Here is a 20,027-nt window from a genome sequence, read left to right as displayed (position 1 = left end):
TCTTTGACAATCTTGGATTATAGCTTGCTAAACATCTGTTGAACCCCAGAATACGGCTTAATGTATTTTTCCTAGGTAGTTCACTCATCAAAACATCATTGCATTTTGGAATGCCAAAGCTCATGTTCGATGTAATCATTAAGCAATGCCAAATAACAAACGGAGCAAATTCACTTTTATCACCTATTCTTTCAAGTCCTACTATTATTCGGTACGAGTATAAAATTTGAATGTAAGGTTTATATCTAATTCTCTTTTGAACTTATACTTTGATGCTCAAGTAGTGAATGATATGTTAAGGGTTCTTAACATTCTTGGTGAGTGTCTATCCAGAAATTGTGGGTCCTCAGAATCCTCTTTTGAATTTTGACCATTAATTCATTGGCTAAAAGTATTCCTATAAGCTTTTGATTCGCTTGCGAGGAGGAATATAACAACCCATATACGGATTTATAATTAGATTCAGCAACACACCAACTTAGTAATGTATTCATAGAATCAAATCATGTTCATTATATTAATTGTTGCGCTATCTCTTTCTCATGCCTCACTTTCTCTTTTGGTGAGGCCTGGCATGGCCAAGCGCGTAAGGCGTGCGACTCGTAATCCGAGGGTCGCGGGTTCGCGCCCGCGTCGCGCTAAACATGCTCGCCCTCCCAGCCGTGGGTGCGTATAATGTGACGGTCAATCCCACTATTCGTTGGTAAAAGAGTAGCCCAAGAGTTGGCGGTGGGTGGTGATGACTAGCTGCCTTCCCTCTAGTCTTACACTGCTAAATTAGGGACGGCTAGCACAGATAGCTCTCGAGTAGCTTTGTGCGAAATTCCAAAAACAAACAAACTCTTTTGGTGTTTTGAAATCACTGCTGGTAAGAGAGGCTATTCCGGAAGTATTGTCTTCGCTTTTGCAAATTCCATGAAGAATCACACAAGTTATTTTGATTAAGAGTATATTGTCTTGACTACTAAGATGTTAGGAAGGTTGGATAATGCTTAATATGATTCCTTAAATCAATTATTAACCTTCTTTTAAATGCTTAAAGGCGCTTTTATAGTTAAAGAACGCCATGTACCACCTCATAAGATTTGAAACATCTATTGGAGAAGCTCTTATTAACATCTGTTCTATATATATTGCAACTTGAAAAAAGGCATACAACACCTTACTGAAGTATGGTATCTTAACATCTTCATTCCTATGGATTTTATGGTCATTTGTCCATATTTTTAGAACTTTTTATCACGTAACTCGTTTTACCTGCTGGGTTAATATTTCAAGAACCCTTTGCAAAAGATATAGGCATTCTTTGAGGCTTTTTGTTTTCTCAATTAGGTTGAATCCACTTATGGAACAATCTAAATTATCTATTGCGGACATCAGATATAAGGCTTATTTTAATGAAATGCGTGATTGAAATACTGCATGTTTTCTCTTCAATACATCGAGAAACAGATGAGTGTTTTTGCTTTTAATTTGCTGTATTATGATTTGCTCAAAGCTTTTACCCGATAATTTGCTTTTAAAAGCTTGACATTTCTAGCGAAAAGCTTGTATTTTAAGTCCTTTGAAGCTTTAACATTAAGCAACTATCTTTGCAGATGTAATCTTTTGGCTGTTTATCCCCTTTAATTCTGTGGTTTCCCGTCTCCGTGAGCTACGTCTTAGATCAAATAGATTGTTTGCTATTCCTACTTTTGGGTTTAACACCCAATTACCATTGAGCAAATTATTTCTGTTCTTAGAAACAACTGTCGTTTCTGATGTCCAGCATATTTCATCATGTTACTATTTCTACCTGTTATCTGTCTCTGTTTCTAGAAAAAAATTACATAATTGACTACAATTCTTGCGTGATTCGATTCGCCCAGCCGTAGTTTCTGGTAATTTAAAATTTCCTTTTATGAACTCATACAATGCCAGAAACCGGGTTGCCATGAGCAGAGCACAAATAGCTCATTGTGTAACTTTGTGCTTAATTTCAAAATAAACAAACAAATAGACCATGAATTCAGTGTTCACTGCAGAAGTGTGTACAATATACTCACCTTGGGTCACATTGTGGTGTAATCATTGTACCATTTACACTGATTTATTTAGTTCATTGCTGATACTGATATTGTTAAGGATATTATACACCCTGCTTTGCCAACTTAGTAAAAGTGACTTCATTATCCTCATAATGTTTGCTTATCCAGTTTCCCTGGATCTATGACAATTAGAGATAATTTATAGATAGCAGAACAGTGAAACCAACCTCTTCTGTTGCAATCGATCCATTCCATTTTAAACATAGTAAGAGAAGTTTTGGAAAAAGAAACATATTAACCAGCTTTTCCAGGTAATTTCTACAGAGGAAATACTGATTGTCTAGTTTATGCATAGGTCGTAAGGAGAGAGGTAATTTAACAAGAGTCCACTTTGAACACTGATTTCAACTCGCCAAGATATTTTAGTTTGGATTGATCAATTATGTGATCCACGTGACATTCTTTTAACTGTTTCCAGTCTTTTTACTCTCTTGCATCAGCGATGACTACATTATAGACAAAATTATTTAAGTTTTTCACCTTTCATGTTGTAATGTATCATTAAGAACGGTAACAATTTTGAACTTATTACATGTGATTAAAGTTTATAATGTCATTTCCCTTTATGAAACGTTTAATTTTACAGTTTAATATTGTTTTATTTTTATTTGAAATATTACACCTAGAGTCAAATAGAAACACAATATGTTCTCTTCCTGAGGTGCCATTTATAACTCTTTACTATTTTCCTACATTATTACTTATAATAGTTACTGTCCTTCTGTAGCACTACTTAGAATAACACTCTTTTTCACTAGCGCCAATATAACAACGTGTTATCCTCATGTTGTGTTATCACAACAGCTTTATCACTTCCTGTATCACCATCGTAAATAATTTTATTCATTATTCCTTACTGCTTTTTGTGGTATTATCATAGCAACATATTCAACAGTATCACTTTATTTTTTACTGTATTCCACAGTACAACTTATTCAGTAGTATCAGTCTATTTCTGATGTAGTCCCACTATATAATTTATTCACTAATAAGTACATATCAGCCTATTTCACCTTAGTATCACCATGATAAGTTATTTTATTCTTTTATGTTAGCATCGCCAAAACTTATTATTTTTCTGTGGTTCCACCAAAAAGTTTTGTTCTGTATTTGCTGTAATTCCAAATAAAACATCTTATTATTTCGTGTTATACTAGCTAGAACGACTTATTCTTTTCCTGTAATAACATGTTAACAGTTTATTCTTTTATTGTCTTTCCCAAAATATAATTTCATTACTTCTGTGTGAAATTCGTACAAACATATTCTTGATACAAGTTCTTGAGACATGTTTACACCAGAATACTGTAGCTAAGGGACTCAGCATGTACAACATATATAGCTCAACCCATTGACTTTGAGTGAGAGAATATTGACAAAATAACGCAAATTTGTTTCTCTCTATAATTATTTAATAAATGGACAGATTCCACATATGAAGTTATAACAATATATTATGTTTCTCTTTAGAGAGGATAATAACATTTTTTTAAAAATATTTTCTTGTGATTCTTGTGTTTAAAGGTCCTGTCATACATCCTTACAAGAATAAAAGTAAACCAGATAATATCTTAGCTGGAAGTAAGCTATCAGAACAGGAAAAGAACCTATGTTTTTTTCTCTTTTTGTTGTTGTTATAGATTAAAACGTCCTTTGAAATGGCAATAATAAAACTTTTGTGAAACCTCAGTTTCGGGATTAAGTTTGAATCATAGCAAATTTGCCACAGTGGTCTAGTAATCATTAAGTATAATTAGTCACTGTAAATAATATAGTTGTCTAGTTGTCCTGTATTCCTAAAAATATAAACTTTTAATTCGACATATCATTTCCCTTATCCAGTAGAACACTTTGCATCAATTTGTTACTTTACTGTTCAATTCTAATTTCTTTTTCCTTGAACTGTTGGCGTAACAGTGTACTGAGAAAGTTCTTTTTCCTACTTTTAAGCACCGTATTTTGACTCAAGGAAACTATTAGCTAGAGTGGTAATAGTAATACAAATGAATGAGTTGCAGAAAATGCAGGCTTCACCAATGTTTTTTTTTTGTTTTTTTTTTACCAAACTAAGTTTTTATTTTATACACTCAGGAGCCAATCGTATGTAACCCATATCAAAATAGTTGTAAATACACATGAAAGTATAATGACAAGGTGTAAGTACACTTAAAGCCACGTGGAAGTGTAAATAAGGGGTGTAAATATACATAAAACCACGTGGAAATGTAAAGACAATTGGTAAATATACTTAAAACCGTGTGGAAGTATAAAGACAAGGTACAAACACACTTAAAATCATACGAAAATATAAATACAAGACGTAAATGTACTTAAAATCACTTGGAAGTATAAATAAGGGGTGTAAATATACTTAGAACCAATGGGAAGTATAAATAAGGGGTGTAAATATACTTAAAACCAATGGGAAGTATAAATAAGAGGTGTAAATTATTTAAAACCAATGGGAAGCATAAATAAGAGACTGGATTAGGGATAAAGACTATAAAGAGGTAGTTCTAAATAATCGAGAGTTTACTATTGCAGTGAACGTGGGCGAGAGACCCAGATCCTTGACCACTGAAATACGTTGTTACACATATTACGTACCAACCGACCTTCAGTAGTTGCTGCTTCTGTGTGTACGTGAGCACGAGGAAGCGGATACAATGATAAACAATAACATTGTTTTTACTTCGTGGCCGTGATCAACGATCATAACTGTGCCGTAGTAAATGACAAAGGGCTGTAATTCAGAAAAGAGGCGCGGAAACCACTGTATCCAATCAGATGTTGGCAAACGTTACTACGTTGTTTTCTTTCTGGGACAAATCTATGTATATAAAGTAGGGGATGTTTAATGTCTCGGCATTAATATTTGTTTATTTGTCCGAACTTCTTTAGTTCAGTTTGAAAATGAGTATTTTGGTAAGTTATTGATTCAAACGTTAAATAATTATTTCTTGTCAAAACTTTAAAAGTAACGGAAACAAAATTACGTAAGAATTACCTTTTTAATTTCAGCTGAGTGTACGAGGCTTTCCTCCTTGAAAAGTAATATCATCTAGCGACTAACTGCTCTGGAGAAACTTCAGACAAAGTTTTAGTGATTATAGATAAATACTTAGACCATGAAATATAATAACACCTAGGAGCGAATGAAGAAAACATGCCGCGTTTTGCAACGATAATGTTTAGAATTGAAGTTTTATCCAATGAAAAATTTTAAATATGATTAAATCTGAAAAGAGTATTAAGTCGACTGCGTGAAAACTCTTAAGTAATGAACAGTTTGAGAAGCAGCGAAACGGTTGGTATTTTCAGTTTGTAGTGATTTAGTAATGTGAGATATTTTGATGGAAAGTTCAGCATGTGTTACGTACTATTCTCAAAAAATATTGTATATTTTAACTTCACAAAAAAGATATCGCTCATTGAATAATATGTTACTCCAGATTACTGATTATGACACAAGTAGGTTTCTAACAGTATATTGTGGATGAAATACTTAACCTCGCTTTTTCTAATTAATCTTAGTATTATCTGATAGCTGTGAAACTATACCTAATCTCGTAAGTAGGATTTTAACAGTATATTGTGAATGAAATATTTAACTATGTTTTTCTAATCAATCTTAATATAATCTGATAATTGTGAAAGTATATCTAATTAACGTAAGTATGTTTTTAACTGTATATTGTAAATGAAATATTTAGCTATGTTTTTTGCTTAACAAGCTCAATGCAATTTAACAGTTGTGAAATTACATTTATTTAACACAAGTTATAGTAGGTAAATAAGCGCTGCTTGGCTCATTGGCTTTGCGTTTTGGACTCAAAGTTCGTTTGTTGCGAGTTTTGAGTTTGTGGCTTGCTCGCGTCATACTATACTGTCCTAGACCAAGACACATAACTATTTCAATTTACCCAGCTGTATAATGGGTAGCACCTGTTAATTGGTTGTTAAACTGCGATGTTTGGCATCCCATCCAGGAAGAGTTTGCCACCATTTAAAAGCGCGTGCGTTAATAGAGCCAGAGTATGGAGTGGATTTGACCTTTAGCTAAAAATAAACAATTATAAAAGTTTAATTTAGTATGAACGCAGAGGAATTATGTTAAAGAGAGATATACAGAACACATGTTACAAAGGTAGAGTTTGCAAGTTTATATAAATACCTTTGTTTAAAAATCAATATTTCTGTAAAACTTTAACAACTACATAAATAACTTAATGTACTCAATTTAGTTGGATTCGATATATTTATGATTCTATAAAAAGCGAGATTTCAAAAACGTGGCTTCGCTCAGTTGTTTACTATTTAAAGAAATATAATTCTCGTAACTCACAAAAGTAAATAAGCGTAAATATATTAAGTTTCCATAAATAATGTGAATTATATATCTTTTTGATATTCGATATATTTATATATACACGTTTTCGTTAATTGTACAAAAATATGAATTTCAAATGTATGCTGTATTACAAAAAAAACTTAAAGAACGTCAAATACACAAAAGTGTCTTAATTTATCCTGCTAGACTTTACTTGTTTGTGGGAAAATATTTCAAACGTATTCAGATGGAATACCAAAAATTTAGTTCTGCAAAGCGTGAAACCACGTATAATTGAACGAAACGCCGAACACTAAATTAAAGATTATTTTTAGACAAAAATATATCTTTATTGATTAACTTGACCCAATTGAGTCAAAAAATGGTGCTTTTTTTCTTTTTAAACTTTTCTTTCTGCTATAATAAGTATATTATAAAACCTTCTTAAATTTCTTAGCAGTATTCTAGTCTTCAGTTTGTATCTACCCATTTCCTATAACTTCAGCTTTGTTAATTTCCTATTTCAATATAATACCTTATTATGTGTTTAGTGTAATAGCTTCTAGATATTTAAAGTTTCCCATGTTTCATTATAATACGTTATTATGTGTTTAGTGTAATAGCTTCTAGATATTTAAAGTTTCCCATGTTTCATTATAATACGTTATTATGTGTTTAGTGTAATAGCTTCTAGATATTTAAACGTTTCCCTTGTTTCATTATAATACGTTATTATGTGTTTAGTGTAATGGCTTCTGGATATTTAAAGTTTCCCTTGTTTCATTATAATACGTTATTATGTGTTTAGTGTAATAGCTTCTAGATAGTAAAACGTTTCTCTTCCTTTTTTTTTTTCTCATGCCATAATTTTCTGTCTCCACTTTTTGTCTTTTAGTTGCTTTGCTTTTATTCGTTTACATATGTTTTATTCTTCGCTTTTTTCTATTATTAGTGATAAATATATTATAATATATTATATAAATATAAATATATTATAATACCATGTATCATTTCTTCACTTTTATTGCATTCAATTTTCATATCTATTGTTTTCTTAAACAACACAGCATGACGTATTCCATGTCAAAACTCCATTTTTCTTCTTCAGAAAAAGTTTCATTTTCACAGTGTTTGATTTAGTTTGTTTTCAATTTTCACGAACAGCCACACAAGGGTTATTTGCGCTAACTGTTCCTAATTTAGCAGGAAACGAAGACAGTCATCACCTCCAGTAGAAAGGTTGCCTGTCATATTATAGGGATCCCACGGCTGAAAGGGCTAGCATATTTGATATGACGGAGATTCGAACCCACGACGCGTAGATTGCGAGTCGAACGTCCTATCCATGTGGGTTTCACAGGGTGGCGTGCCACCGTTAAAAAGTTCTGTATTTAAACCAGCCAAAATCGGTGTTTTAGAAAAACGTCAATGAAATAGTTTTGAACTTTTAAAACCGACTGATTGAACTCGAATCATATCAAGTCCTGTCCTCAATAATGAAGGAAGTATAAACTGATATTTGTGATTCTCGAGATGTAGTAACATATACGTTACCGAATCACTCGTGGTTAGTAGCATCGTGGTATGAATATTCTCCTTAACACAGGTATTACTTTTTACTCACTCAGAACGAAATAACATACTATAGCTTTCTTCACGCTTGTCTTAGCTCCTTCTTTGATTGGCCCGGCATGGCCAAGCGTGTTAAGGCGTGCGACTCGTAATCTGAGGGTCGCGGGTTCGCACCCCCGTCGTGCCAAACACGCTCACCCTTTCAGCCGTGGGGGCATTATAATGTGACAGTCAATCCCACTATTCGTTGGTAAAAGAGTAGTCTAAGAGTTGGCGGTGGGTGGTGATGACTAGCTGCCTTCCCTCTAATCTTACACTGCTAAATTAGGGACGGTTAGCACAGATAGCCCTCGAATAACTTTGTGCGAAATTCAAAAACAAACAAACCTTCTTTGATACCAAGCTTTCACTAATTTTCACGTACCTGTAAAATAGAGACTGTATCATTTTGCCTTTCTGTCACTTATCGTATACTCTTCTTACCATTTCCGTTACACTTTTATTTTTTTCCTTTTTTATCAAACTGTATTTAATACGTATATTAATACATTTACTTCTCACTTTTCTCGCTTTCAGATTCCACCTTAATCCAATTCTGTTCCTGCATGTTATTTGACATCCTTCTCTCATCATATCTTTGTTTTTAGATTTCTTCCTCCGGTTTCATCTCCTGATTTATTTTTCTGACAATCACATCTACCTTTATAATTATAATTTAATTTTTTCAGTCTTCTTTTTATTCTATTACATATTTTCAAAACAAATATTTTTTTTTCTATTTTTCTTCCTATTGATGTAATCAATAATCACATTTTTTACACCTGTTTCTTCGTACTTTACCGAACTATTAAGACATTGCGATTTGCTTTTTCGTTTAATTAATTATCACGACCATAAGTCACCTTTCCCTTCCTTAGATCGCTTAATCTTTGTTCTTTCATATCATTCAATACAATTCTTTTATTTTCACCTTTATAACCCTTGTCTCTCGACTATTCAGTGGAAAGGTTTTAGAATTACATCGCTAAGCTCATGGGTTTGATTCTTCGTTGTGGACAGAGCGCAGATAGACCACTAGCTAACTTTGCGCTAGGAAGAAACAAGCAAAATGAGAACAAACTTTATCATCAATTTTACAACTATTAATTTTAGTAAACCTTTGCTATGTCATGTCATCCTCTGTATCCATCCATTGACCTATTTTCCTATAGTTTTCTACCACATTATTTTAACATCTTTTCTTTTCTCACATTATGTCAGTTCCTTTATTAAACAGTATATCTTCCTTTACGTAATCTCATTCTTCTGTAGTTTCATAGTCTCCTGACATTATGAACATACTATTTATCGCTTGTCTTCCTTAACATTTTTTCATTTTTGTTTCATTTGCATTGTTGACGACGAAAGATGAGAGGCTTTCGAAACATCGTCCTCCACACTTGCGTTTTTTACAACAGGCGATTGTCGTCCACTCCACTTTACTCATCATGAATACTCTGCCTAAACAATAATAGTTATTTTTTGTTAATAGTATGTTTTCTTCTATTTGCACCTTATTCCACATAGCTCGGTTAATAACGAGCTGTTCATTATACCAAACATACGCAGTTGTCTGGTATCATTCTCATAACATGTAACACTATGGTTTCTTCTACATTTATTCACTTTATTTGAAACTGTATGACTTCTTTTAAATACACTTTATTTTCTCATTGTTACATAGTCTCATGATGTCATTTATACATCTTGTAGCATTATACTTTCCTTAACGTTTACTTTATGTTAGTTTCTTTCTGTTGTTTTTCTTTTTCACGCGTTTTTGATTTGTGTATTTCAGTTACTTATCTTAACTAATGTTTTTTTTATTCTACCGTTTCTCTCACATCCCTTCGAGGAATCCTGTTACATCAGTAGACGTAAACACAAAACCAGTTATCAGAATCTGTCAATATGGGAGTGAATTACACATTAAGCCGTTGTGAATGACATACCTAAATTATATGATTTCTAATGTAGTAGGAATGTCTATTTCAGTTTACGACTCTTTGACTTGAATTCAGTCACACTTATTTTGTTTTACAAGACAGTTTTTAACTGACATCTTTACTATGAGAATTATGAAGAAAAAGGCTAAATTAAAGCCATAAAATAATTCTATTCATTCAAAAAGTAGATAATTATTTTTTAACAAACATAATTATGAAATAATTTAGTTGATTCCACTTTCTTAGGCTGTGAATAGAAGATGTACTCTCTGTGTAATTCTTGTAAATTTAAATCTCGATTTTTAAATACTGAATGTTAATTACACTTATCAACGTGACGGTCTGATTCATGTAAGCTATCATAAACCAAAAGCTGCAAATCCTTTTGACGTACACGTACGATAAATAAGCCATTAGTAGAAAATTAGTCCAATTAGGAGTTAATTTCCTTTCTATCTCATTGTTTTTGAGAAACTTAAATATAATTTTTTACTTAAAATTTGGTCCCCTTTACCAAACATGTTCGCCTTCTCAGCAAAATAGTAGTCCAAGAGTTGACAGTGGATGGTGTTTGCCTAGATGGCTTTTGTCGAGTCTATCACTCCTAGGTTAATGACATCTAACGCGAAATTAAAAACAAACCATATATAAAATTTGGCAAAACTCTGGGGTTCGACTCCTTACAGGGAAAAAGCAACCTGCCTGACTTAGCTTTGTGCTAAAAGAATAAAATAGAAAACTGTCTTCCTAAATCAAGGCAAAACTTAACGTTTATATTACACAAAGAAAGAAATTTGAGGATTGTTAATTACATAAATAAACAACAACTTATCTGGTCCTACCCAACTAAATGTAAAATGTATTTGCTACTATACTTTAGTTTCTTTATTCGTGAACTATTTAACTATCTGTGTGTTCCAGTGTCATATTCTAATTTGATAGGTGAATTACACGCTGTGAATCTAAGTGAGAAATCAAGGACGGTTAAGGATTTTTCCATTATTCGATTAATCGTTTTATTAAAACATAAGATTAAAAACATCTCACTATCGAAGGTCTTCAGAAAATGTTGAAAACAAAATCAAGTAATAAAACGAGTAACATGTCTGATAACAAACAAACGTCTTGGTGAAATTAAAAGTGTAAAGATATATGCAGAGTACCGGTAGGAGGCTGTTTTAATGGAACATAACTCAAGGGGTAATGCTCGATCTTATTTTCAAAAAAGTTAATGAATGTTTTAGATTTTAAGGCATGTAATGGTTTCATGTGGTTGGATGTTTGTAGTATTTTGCGATTTTCGGCCAGGTTGAATTCAAATGGAGCATCACGCAATCAACTTATCAGTTTCAAGGTCTGGGTTGTCTTCATCATCAGTGGAGTCAGATTCAGCTTCCACGAGCTGTTCATTATACGAGAAACACAATCATACTTTCTGAATATTGTTTGAGTCTACATAAAATATTTTTTGATTTCAATATGGGGTTTGGGTAACTTTAAAAAGTAATGTCGAAGAATTATTTGAAAAATGTCTCAAGAACGATATCAAAGATCACTAGGGTAATAACCGAAGATGAGTAAAAGAAATAAAATCATGAATAAATGATGGAAAAACAACTGTAAACGAATTTCTCAAAAAATAATTGAATGTATTCATCTTGTTCGGAAAAGGAAATATTCAGATTTTATATCTCATTTACGGAGTCCTTTAACTAATTTTTCAGGGCTCATAATTACCTTATTAAAGTTCATAAGTTCTTCATATTAAGGGCGAGATATGGTCTAAATGATGCCATTCATATGAAGGGGGGACATATTTTAAAAGTAAATTGTGTTTTCTCGCAACAAGCAAAAACGATCAACGTAATAGAGGAAATTTTTGACGCCATGATAACAAGAAGGTTTCAATACAGAAAACTTTTCAAAGTTGAAAACCGCTACAGTAAAAAGTAATAAGTTTTAAAGGTTCTCAAAACGCTTCGCTTTAGATAAATAGTTGTTTGATACTTGTTGTCAATATACTTTAATGAAAATTTACAATTAAGTACCTTTGTCGTTCATGAACTGACAGAAGTACTTTATCATTGAGCGTAACGCCATCTTTTGAAAGCTTGAAATAATAAAATTGTCTCTCTTTTTTCAGTAGCGATTTCATTAATGCCCCTACAAAGGTAAAACAAAAGTGATGTATATATGTGTGTTCTATCATTTATAGGGATTACTCCTATGGCTTTTCTGGGCATGTGCAAATCGTAGCTACGCTGCCTCTGTAGATTATCACGATGCTACTGGACTATATGGTTACGCTAGTGACACTTATGCCTCAGAAGTTCAAGTAAGTTAATACAGATAAAATATAAACCTGCAAATAAAAGAATGATATTATATTAACAGTATGTCGTGGCTTTAACCTTTAAATTTGATATTTTCTTGAGTTTTAAACTTTGAATTGACATAGTTGTGAAAAATATATGTTTTATATTTAATTAATATTGCTGCTACAAGATATCTGGTTGCGTAACTAGAGCCTGAAAAACATATGTTCTATGAGTACAATACTCTTATATTCCTCTCTTTATTTCCAAAGTCAATTAGTCATTTAATATCAACAATGCACTTTTTATTTGATTGATTGATTGCCTGTTTAGAATTAAGCACAAAGCTACAGAATGCTCTGTGAGTCCGCAGACATACCGCTATGCAACCAATGGGGCTTTTATTTAATATTCCAAATATCTTTCTTTTTCTTGTTTTTATGTCCATTAAACGGTTTAGAGATGAAAAAAAGGTATTGCAGCACATCATATTCAATATCAAACCAAGTTCAAATCCTAAGCCTTCCCCTCCTCCAGTGGCTTAGCGGTAAGTATGAAGACTTAAAATGTTAAAAAAAAATCCAGTTTTTGATACCCTTGGTTGGCACAGCACAGCTAATACATTTATAGCTTTGTGCTTAACTATTTTTTCTTGAGTATACGTGTTAGTTATGTTGGTTTCGACATAAAAAATTAAGGAACAGTTAGGGTTAATTGGATAGGAGTTAAAATTATTTTTAGTTCTTAACATTATCGGCGGTATTTCCAAATGCCAAACCTACATTTCCATAGCTTGTGTTTGAAATTCATAACGTTTGCAATTTAGTGATAAAATATAATAACAACTCAATCGCAGGTTTACCTAAACGTTCAATATTTTATATATTTATAGCAAAATCATTTACAAAGTTGATGACAAAAGAAATGCACTGTTCAGCTCATTTAACTTTAAAGCTATCTAGTACAATGTAACCTAAACCTCTTTGGACTTTTATACTCAGTACAATATTTTTAAATTTTTAAAATGTTATCATCTATATTCAGGCAGAACGTTTATGTCAAAATGTTAGTGATGGAATGACGTTTTCTAAGTATATATTTGAGAAATTCATATTTACATAAATTTCACAATCAAATATTCCTGTTTTCAATTTGATAATAATTTGTATGATTAGGTAAATTGTTTAGCTGTGGGCAAAGATTTAGTAACCATCATGTTCTTTTACCATCATGAAGCACGAAGTATGTGGATGATATTTTCACTATTCTCAGCAATAGATACACTAACAGCATGTTCAAGTTGAACACTAACGCGTCGTTAATTTCAGTTTATTAGGATTTTCATTCATAATATTACCGGTGGTGAGTCTGTGGGTGGAGAGTTCGAATCCTGTCACCGAACGTGTTAATCCTTTCCACCGTGGGGGTTTGTTTGTTTTGAATTTCGCACAAAGCTACACGAGAACTATCTGCGCTAGCCGTCCCGAATATAGCAGTGTAAGACTAGAGAGAAGGCAGCTAGTCATCACTGCCCACCGCCAACTCTTGGGCTACTCTTTTACCAACGAATAGTAGACTGAACGCCACGTTGTAACGCCCCTACGGCTGAAAGGGCGAGCATGTTTGGCGCGACGGGGATGCGAACCCGCGACCCTCAGATTACGAGTCGCACGCCTTAATACGCTTGGCCATGCCGGGCCTCCACCGTGTGGGTATTATGATGAGACAGCAATCTCACTTTTTCGTTGGTAATAAGTAGTCCAAGAGTTGGTGATGGGTAGTTTCGACAAGCTGCATTTCCTCTAGTCTATTGCTATTAAAGTAGAGATAGTAGTACAAAGAGTCCTCGAGTAGGTTTGAGCGAAATTTAACAAAGAACAAAAATCATACTTCTTATATATGTTTTAGTTTGTTATGTTAAGAGGTAATATAAAGAAATAAATATTAATTTATCGTTGAGGTTTACTTGGTCACTGTCCTCTTTAATATAATCCTTCCACCCCTTATATGTCTGACTTTTAATTTCCTCTCTGCTATCTATTTCACCAAAATCATGACAGTCTCTCTGATGTGACAAACCTTCACCTCCTGTATAGTTTCTGCGCGTGGCTTGTGACATCTCGAAGTCGTATCTTTAATGTATTTTAATTACTTTATTTCCGCCACTTCCATCTTTTTAGAGACACCGCTTCACTACCTGTGACTACACGGGTTTGTACAAAAGACTTCTGAGCTTCACTGACAATCGTCTGTCAGGTATTCTCCTTGCAGTCCTCTGCCACCCCCCCCTCCTTTGACTTTGTAACCTGGCCTATATCTCTATGTTCAACTCATCTTTATTTTCTGGAAACTATTCACTAACTTAAACCTACCCCCTTCCATTTCTATATTTAATTTAGTTGGATTCACTGTTGACGACATTATCATCTCTTCTGTTTTTACTCAACTCATCTCTGTTTCATGTCTGCTTATCCTTGTTTCATTTACACAACATTTCTTCCAGCTCCTCCTCTGAGTCTGTTCCTATATCTACATAAGTCAGTTTCTTGACTCGTTTTCCATCTAACTGACTACTGATGTACTATCCAGGATAGTATTAAATAGCAGTGAACTTAGTACTGAGCTTTGGTTTATATCAACCTTCAGTTCGAAATGCCTATGAGAGAGACCAAAATACGTTCTTACTCTTGTCATCGGTACTTCATACATGGCCATGATCACATCTAACATTTGTTCTGACATTTCATACCTTATCATTGCTGGTGGAATTAAGCTTCTAAACAGTAACCTTGTCATGTACTTTCTCAAAGGTTAGGAAAGCCCACATTCTCCATTGTTGATACCCAGTTTCTTTTCTATCAATTGCCTCACAATAAATAAAAGTGTAAACTGTGATTTTACCATTTCGGAAATCAAACTACTCACCCTAGCTGTGGTTTTCATTATTCATCACAGTCTTCCCTCAGAGGTTCTCTCTATAAGTTTCATACAGTGTACTAAGAGTTTTACCCCCTATAATTTTCACACAAAAGTTGCCTTCTTGAAAATGGGCATCAATATAGAAACGCTGCTGGTACCTTTCTCTCATTCTACACCACCGAGACCATTCTCCCATTCTCTTTTACCACATTAGCTGTAACCTTATCCGGTCCAGCAGCTTACTCATCTTCGCTTTATCAATTACTGGTCTCACTTACTCAGTGGATACTCTGATTCAGCATTAACATTTGCTGTATAGCTTGTTAATCGCACTCCAAATGGATTTTCCTTGTTAAGCAGTATCTCGGTGTATTTCTCCCGTCTCTTCTTTACTTCTTCTGCAGTTACTTGCAATTTTCCATCCTTATAAATGGTGAACAAATTTCATCTTGTGTTAACTGATTTCTGTTTTTAGCAATTTCATGGCGGGTTCGAATCCCCGTCAAACTAAATATGATCAGTCTTTAAGCTATAGGGCGTTATAATGTACGGTCAATCCCACTATTCGTTGGAAAGAGTAGCCCAAGAGTTGGCGGTGAGCAGCGATGACTAGCTGCCTTCCCTGTAAGTCTTACACTGCTAAATTGAGGACGGCTAGCGCAGAAGCCCTCGTGTAGTTTTGCTCCAAATTCGAAACACAAACAAACAAGCAATTTTATAAAAAAAACTCCACCATTTTACACTTCAGTTTTTACACTTTTACATCAGTATGTTTCAAGGACAATTGGTTAAGGGTATTAATTCAGGCAAAATAACTAGTAAATAGGGATTTTCTGCGTAAAGAATTTAAAAATGTTTGTCCATGAAATGTTATAAACTGCATTATTCATGAAGAACAAATAATGAACAGGAATTTAACATAAAATAAAGATAAATCTATCAACAAGGTTATCTTCACTGTTACCGAGCAAGCTTAGAACACCTTTCTTCAAAATTCACTTTTCTTTATTAATATAAAACGTTGTTCGACAAAAGTTATGAATATTTCTGAACTCTCATTGCACTGTATTGTTACTTTACTGTTGACTTAATGTCAGATAATATATTCATATTTGCGTGAACATGTTGATGTGCATAATTTTTAACTGTTCTTATTATGTGTTAGTCAACCTGAAGTTAGCTTCAGAAAAGGATCTAAAAGCTCCCATAATGGATATAGAACCCGTAGATAAGAACCTCGTCAAATTATTCTTTTATCTGTGACATATTTTCTTACTGTTTTGTTATTATTGTTTTATCCCTTTTTTGTACACAACTTGCGTATTTTCATGGTTCGTTTGGGCCTCTTTAATCTCGGCCATAGAGCGATTACCCATTTCCCAACCCATTCTTACGCCAATTTGTTTATCAATTATATTTATAGACCAAGCTGCTATTTTAACACAAGGCCTGGAGAGTTTAAAAATATCAAAGTAGCTACACGATAAACTATCGACGGAATTAACCTACACATACTCTTCATACGTATACTAACGTCGAACATTCAAATCGTAAAGAAGTGAGAAAAACATATGATATCAGAAGAATAAGATACTCAGTCAAACGTTGTTTATTATTACCAAGTGATATTTATGTTTTTAGTTAGTGCTGATGGAGTTTTATCAACCACTGTGACTTCCAGTGGCTTAGTGGTAAGCTCGATGATTTGTAACGCTACAATTCGGGGTTTGATCCCTGCGATGGATACAGCAGAGATAGATCATTTTGTAGCTTTGTGGTTAAAAAACAAATATTAATAATTGTGATCTTTTTTTCAAGAAACTGATCTGGTTAAGCATTCAGTCAAACTCAAATGCAAACAGAAGTATTGTAATAATGTTGAGTCCAGATCATACCAAGCAACAGAAGTGTCTACACACTAAATTATTTGAGTTGAGTTGTTGTTTGAATTTCGCGCAAAGCTACGCGAATGCTATCAGTGCTAGCCGTTCCTAATGTAGCAGTGTGAGACTAGAGAGAATGCAGCTAGTCATCACTATCCACCGCCAACTCTTGGGCTACCCTTTTGTCAACGAATAGTGAGATTGTCCGACACATTATAACGTCCCCATGACTGAAAGGGCGAGCATGTTTGGTGCAAACTAAGTTAACATATGTTCGAATTTAAGAATACGTTTTAAGCTCTTGTTGGAAGATCATCTATATGAGAAGAGTAAGGACACAGGAATGACGGGAAAAATGGCACCGTTAATAATGACGTTAGTAACAACGGGAATCGGGAAGTAAATGGTACCTTTTTCTCCAAAAAAATGAAGGAAAATACGGTACAGTTTTATATCTATAATTCCTAAATACTAGGCTTCCCCTACAGTTTGCGTTATTACTAGTGGCCTGTTTGATATTAATGTTTTGTTTTTGGTTATCTCATAACAGTTGTAATATTTACCAGTGTTATTATCACTGAAAAGCAACTTAGAAAGTACTAGTCTCATATAGTACTATTATTTTCAAGTTTAAAACACGTACATAACGTATTATGCTCTAGTGACATACATCCAAGGACATTGTTGGGCAGGCAAGTTTTTTACAATCGTTCATTCTTAGTTCGTTTTACTGGATTTGGGTTTGTTACCAGTAGGGATAGTAACAACAATAATTTTAATGGTTTTGATGTTAGCACTAAACAATAAACCTCTGTTTCACTGTGATGTATTTGTATGGATGTTTGGGAGAAACAACATCAATATTAATTTTAAATTTCGTTTTGACCTCAACAGTATAATGTCTCTTTCCATTTTTATAACTTGTACAATTCCGCACTTCGAGGACTATACTAGGTTATGCTAAAACATGTACAATTAATTCCTTAATTCACAACTTTTATTTATTTGGCTCATTTCAGTACCACTCACTGACACAGCGGTTTGTCTGCGGACTCACACCGCTAGAAACTAGGTTTCGATACCGTGGTGGGCAGAGCACAGGTAGCCTATTGTGTAGCTTTGTCTTTAATTCCAAATAATTAGTCAATCAAACTCATTCCACTACCTTAATCCAATACTCTCACTTCGAAACTATTTAAATTTTGTTTGTAGTTTAGCACAAAATTACACAAGGGGCTATCTATGCTCTGTCCACCACGCCTATCGAAACCCAGTTTTTAGCGTTGTGCAAAAAAAAACACACAAAAAACAAACAGCATCATTTGATACCTTCAAACTTATCAATCGAACACAAATCTTACGAGGAAACTCGATAGTAACTTTCTTGTGTCACTAATAACTGATAACGTAATTGTTTTAGGTAATATATTATTTAAATACCAAAGCAATATTTGCTACCATGCATGTAATTGACACTAATCGATTTATGGTTTTGATTTTGATTTTTGTATTACATTTAATTTCATTTTAACAAGTTGAATGTGTATTTATTCTTCATTGGTTTCATACTCATGTGTTTGTTACGATTTATGAATAATTTACTCGCCAAAAATAACCATTTTTGTATTGTTTTAGGAAGCGCCACAACCCTATGACTTTGGTTATCAAGTAAAAGACGATTACGGAAATTCACAGTCGAGACAGGAAACTGGCGACGACTACGGCAACAAAGTCGGTTCCTACAGCTACAGGGATGCTTACGGTATTTATCGCCAGGTGGAGTACGTAGCGGATGCTGACGGTTTCAGAGTGAAAATCGAGACCAACGAGCCAGGCACATCTAACGACTCTCCAGCTGATGTAAGTATCGTATCTGAGGAACCTGTTGCAACGTACCAGGGAACTGCTCCAGACATCAGCGAGTCTCGTCCTTACCAATACGACAGCATTCCAGTCGTAGTTAACCCATACGCTTCAATTAGGAGATCTTATATTACCCGTATCAGACCAACTAAGCTGGATCACCCACAGGAACCAATTTACACCATTGCCAAAGACATTCCGTATACACCAGGAACAGGTGTGTTCCTTCCTGATTCACCAACTGTTCCCGAGGGCCACCACGTTCTTCCGCCCGTCCACACAACTGGAAGCAATGCTATTTTTATACAGACACCCGAATACTTTACGAACGTAGCGGGTCAAGAGCAGGTTTTTGAGTCTCGTCTCCACGAGAAGCCTCTTCAGACTTTTGAACCCGCTTATGGTTCGAAGTTTAACAATCTCAATGCTTACGCAGCTGAAATTCAAGAAAGAAAAACCAAACTACCGACATATCAAGACAAATAATAATTGAAAATTTTACCCAAGTTTTTACGAATATGGTCCATTACCGGCGAACTATTAAACGAAATAAAGAAGTTTTGAAGTCAATGAACATACGTTTGTTAAATAAGATGAATTTTTACATATTATTTTGTCTGTAGATGAGGAATTTGGGATTTGTTAAAACTTCTGCTAACTTTGTACTTTAAGAACTTTAACGATGTGCTAACTCATACATTTTGCTTATGTTAAATATCCTTATATATTTACAGTGTTTTTAAGATAATATGTTATTCTTTTCTGATTTTAAAATTATTAATGGTGTAATATTTTTTGTGACTCAAAATGTCTGTAAAACTCTTTTGATAAATGTAGTAATAATGTTGTACTTTATTCACATATTTTAGTAATTATAACATTATTGTAAATGTTAAGAAAATAATAAAAAGTAAATAAATGCCTGATATTCATTCCAGGATTATTTAGTACTAGGAATTATATTCTAAATTAGAAGATTAATTTGTGTTATTTTTGCTAAATAATGAACTTGATGGCAGCTACACTAGTTACACTTGAGATTTGTATGTTAAAAGGCTCAAAGACTAGACGTT

At 33.7% G+C, this 20,027-nt stretch overlaps 1 protein-coding gene across 2 annotated transcripts; it reads left to right on the top strand.

The window, feature by feature from the left end:
- The first annotated feature begins 4,855 nt into the window (after positions 1-4,855).
- Positions 4,856-19,879, top strand: LOC143238708 (uncharacterized). 2 transcript variants are annotated; one of them, XM_076479173.1, is made up of 3 exons: positions 4,856-5,012; positions 12,190-12,309; positions 18,727-19,879. In XM_076479173.1, exons 1-3 carry the CDS (start codon positions 5,001-5,003, stop codon positions 19,438-19,440), a joined length of 846 nt encoding a protein of 281 aa, XP_076335288.1. In that variant the 5' UTR covers positions 4,856-5,000; the 3' UTR covers positions 19,441-19,879. The 2 variants fall into 2 exon arrangements, with proteins under 2 accessions (XP_076335288.1, XP_076335289.1); XM_076479174.1 differs by lacking the exons at positions 4,856-5,012; positions 12,190-12,309 and adding an exon at positions 16,740-17,532.
- The last annotated feature ends 148 nt before the right edge of the window (positions 19,880-20,027 follow it).

This window comes from Tachypleus tridentatus, chromosome 13 (assembly GCF_004210375.1).
Source record: "Tachypleus tridentatus isolate NWPU-2018 chromosome 13, ASM421037v1, whole genome shotgun sequence".
Lineage (NCBI taxonomy): Eukaryota > Metazoa > Arthropoda > Merostomata > Xiphosura > Limulidae > Tachypleus > Tachypleus tridentatus.
The sequence above is the reverse complement of the archived record's forward strand: the minus strand, read 5'-3'. Positions and strand labels throughout refer to the sequence as shown.

Coding starts and splice junctions, on each gene's coding strand:
- LOC143238708 (XM_076479173.1), top strand. Junction 12,310..18,726: donor CTTATGCCTCAGAAGTTCAA/GTAAGTTAATAC, acceptor GTATTGTTTTAG/GAAGCGCCACAACCCTATGA.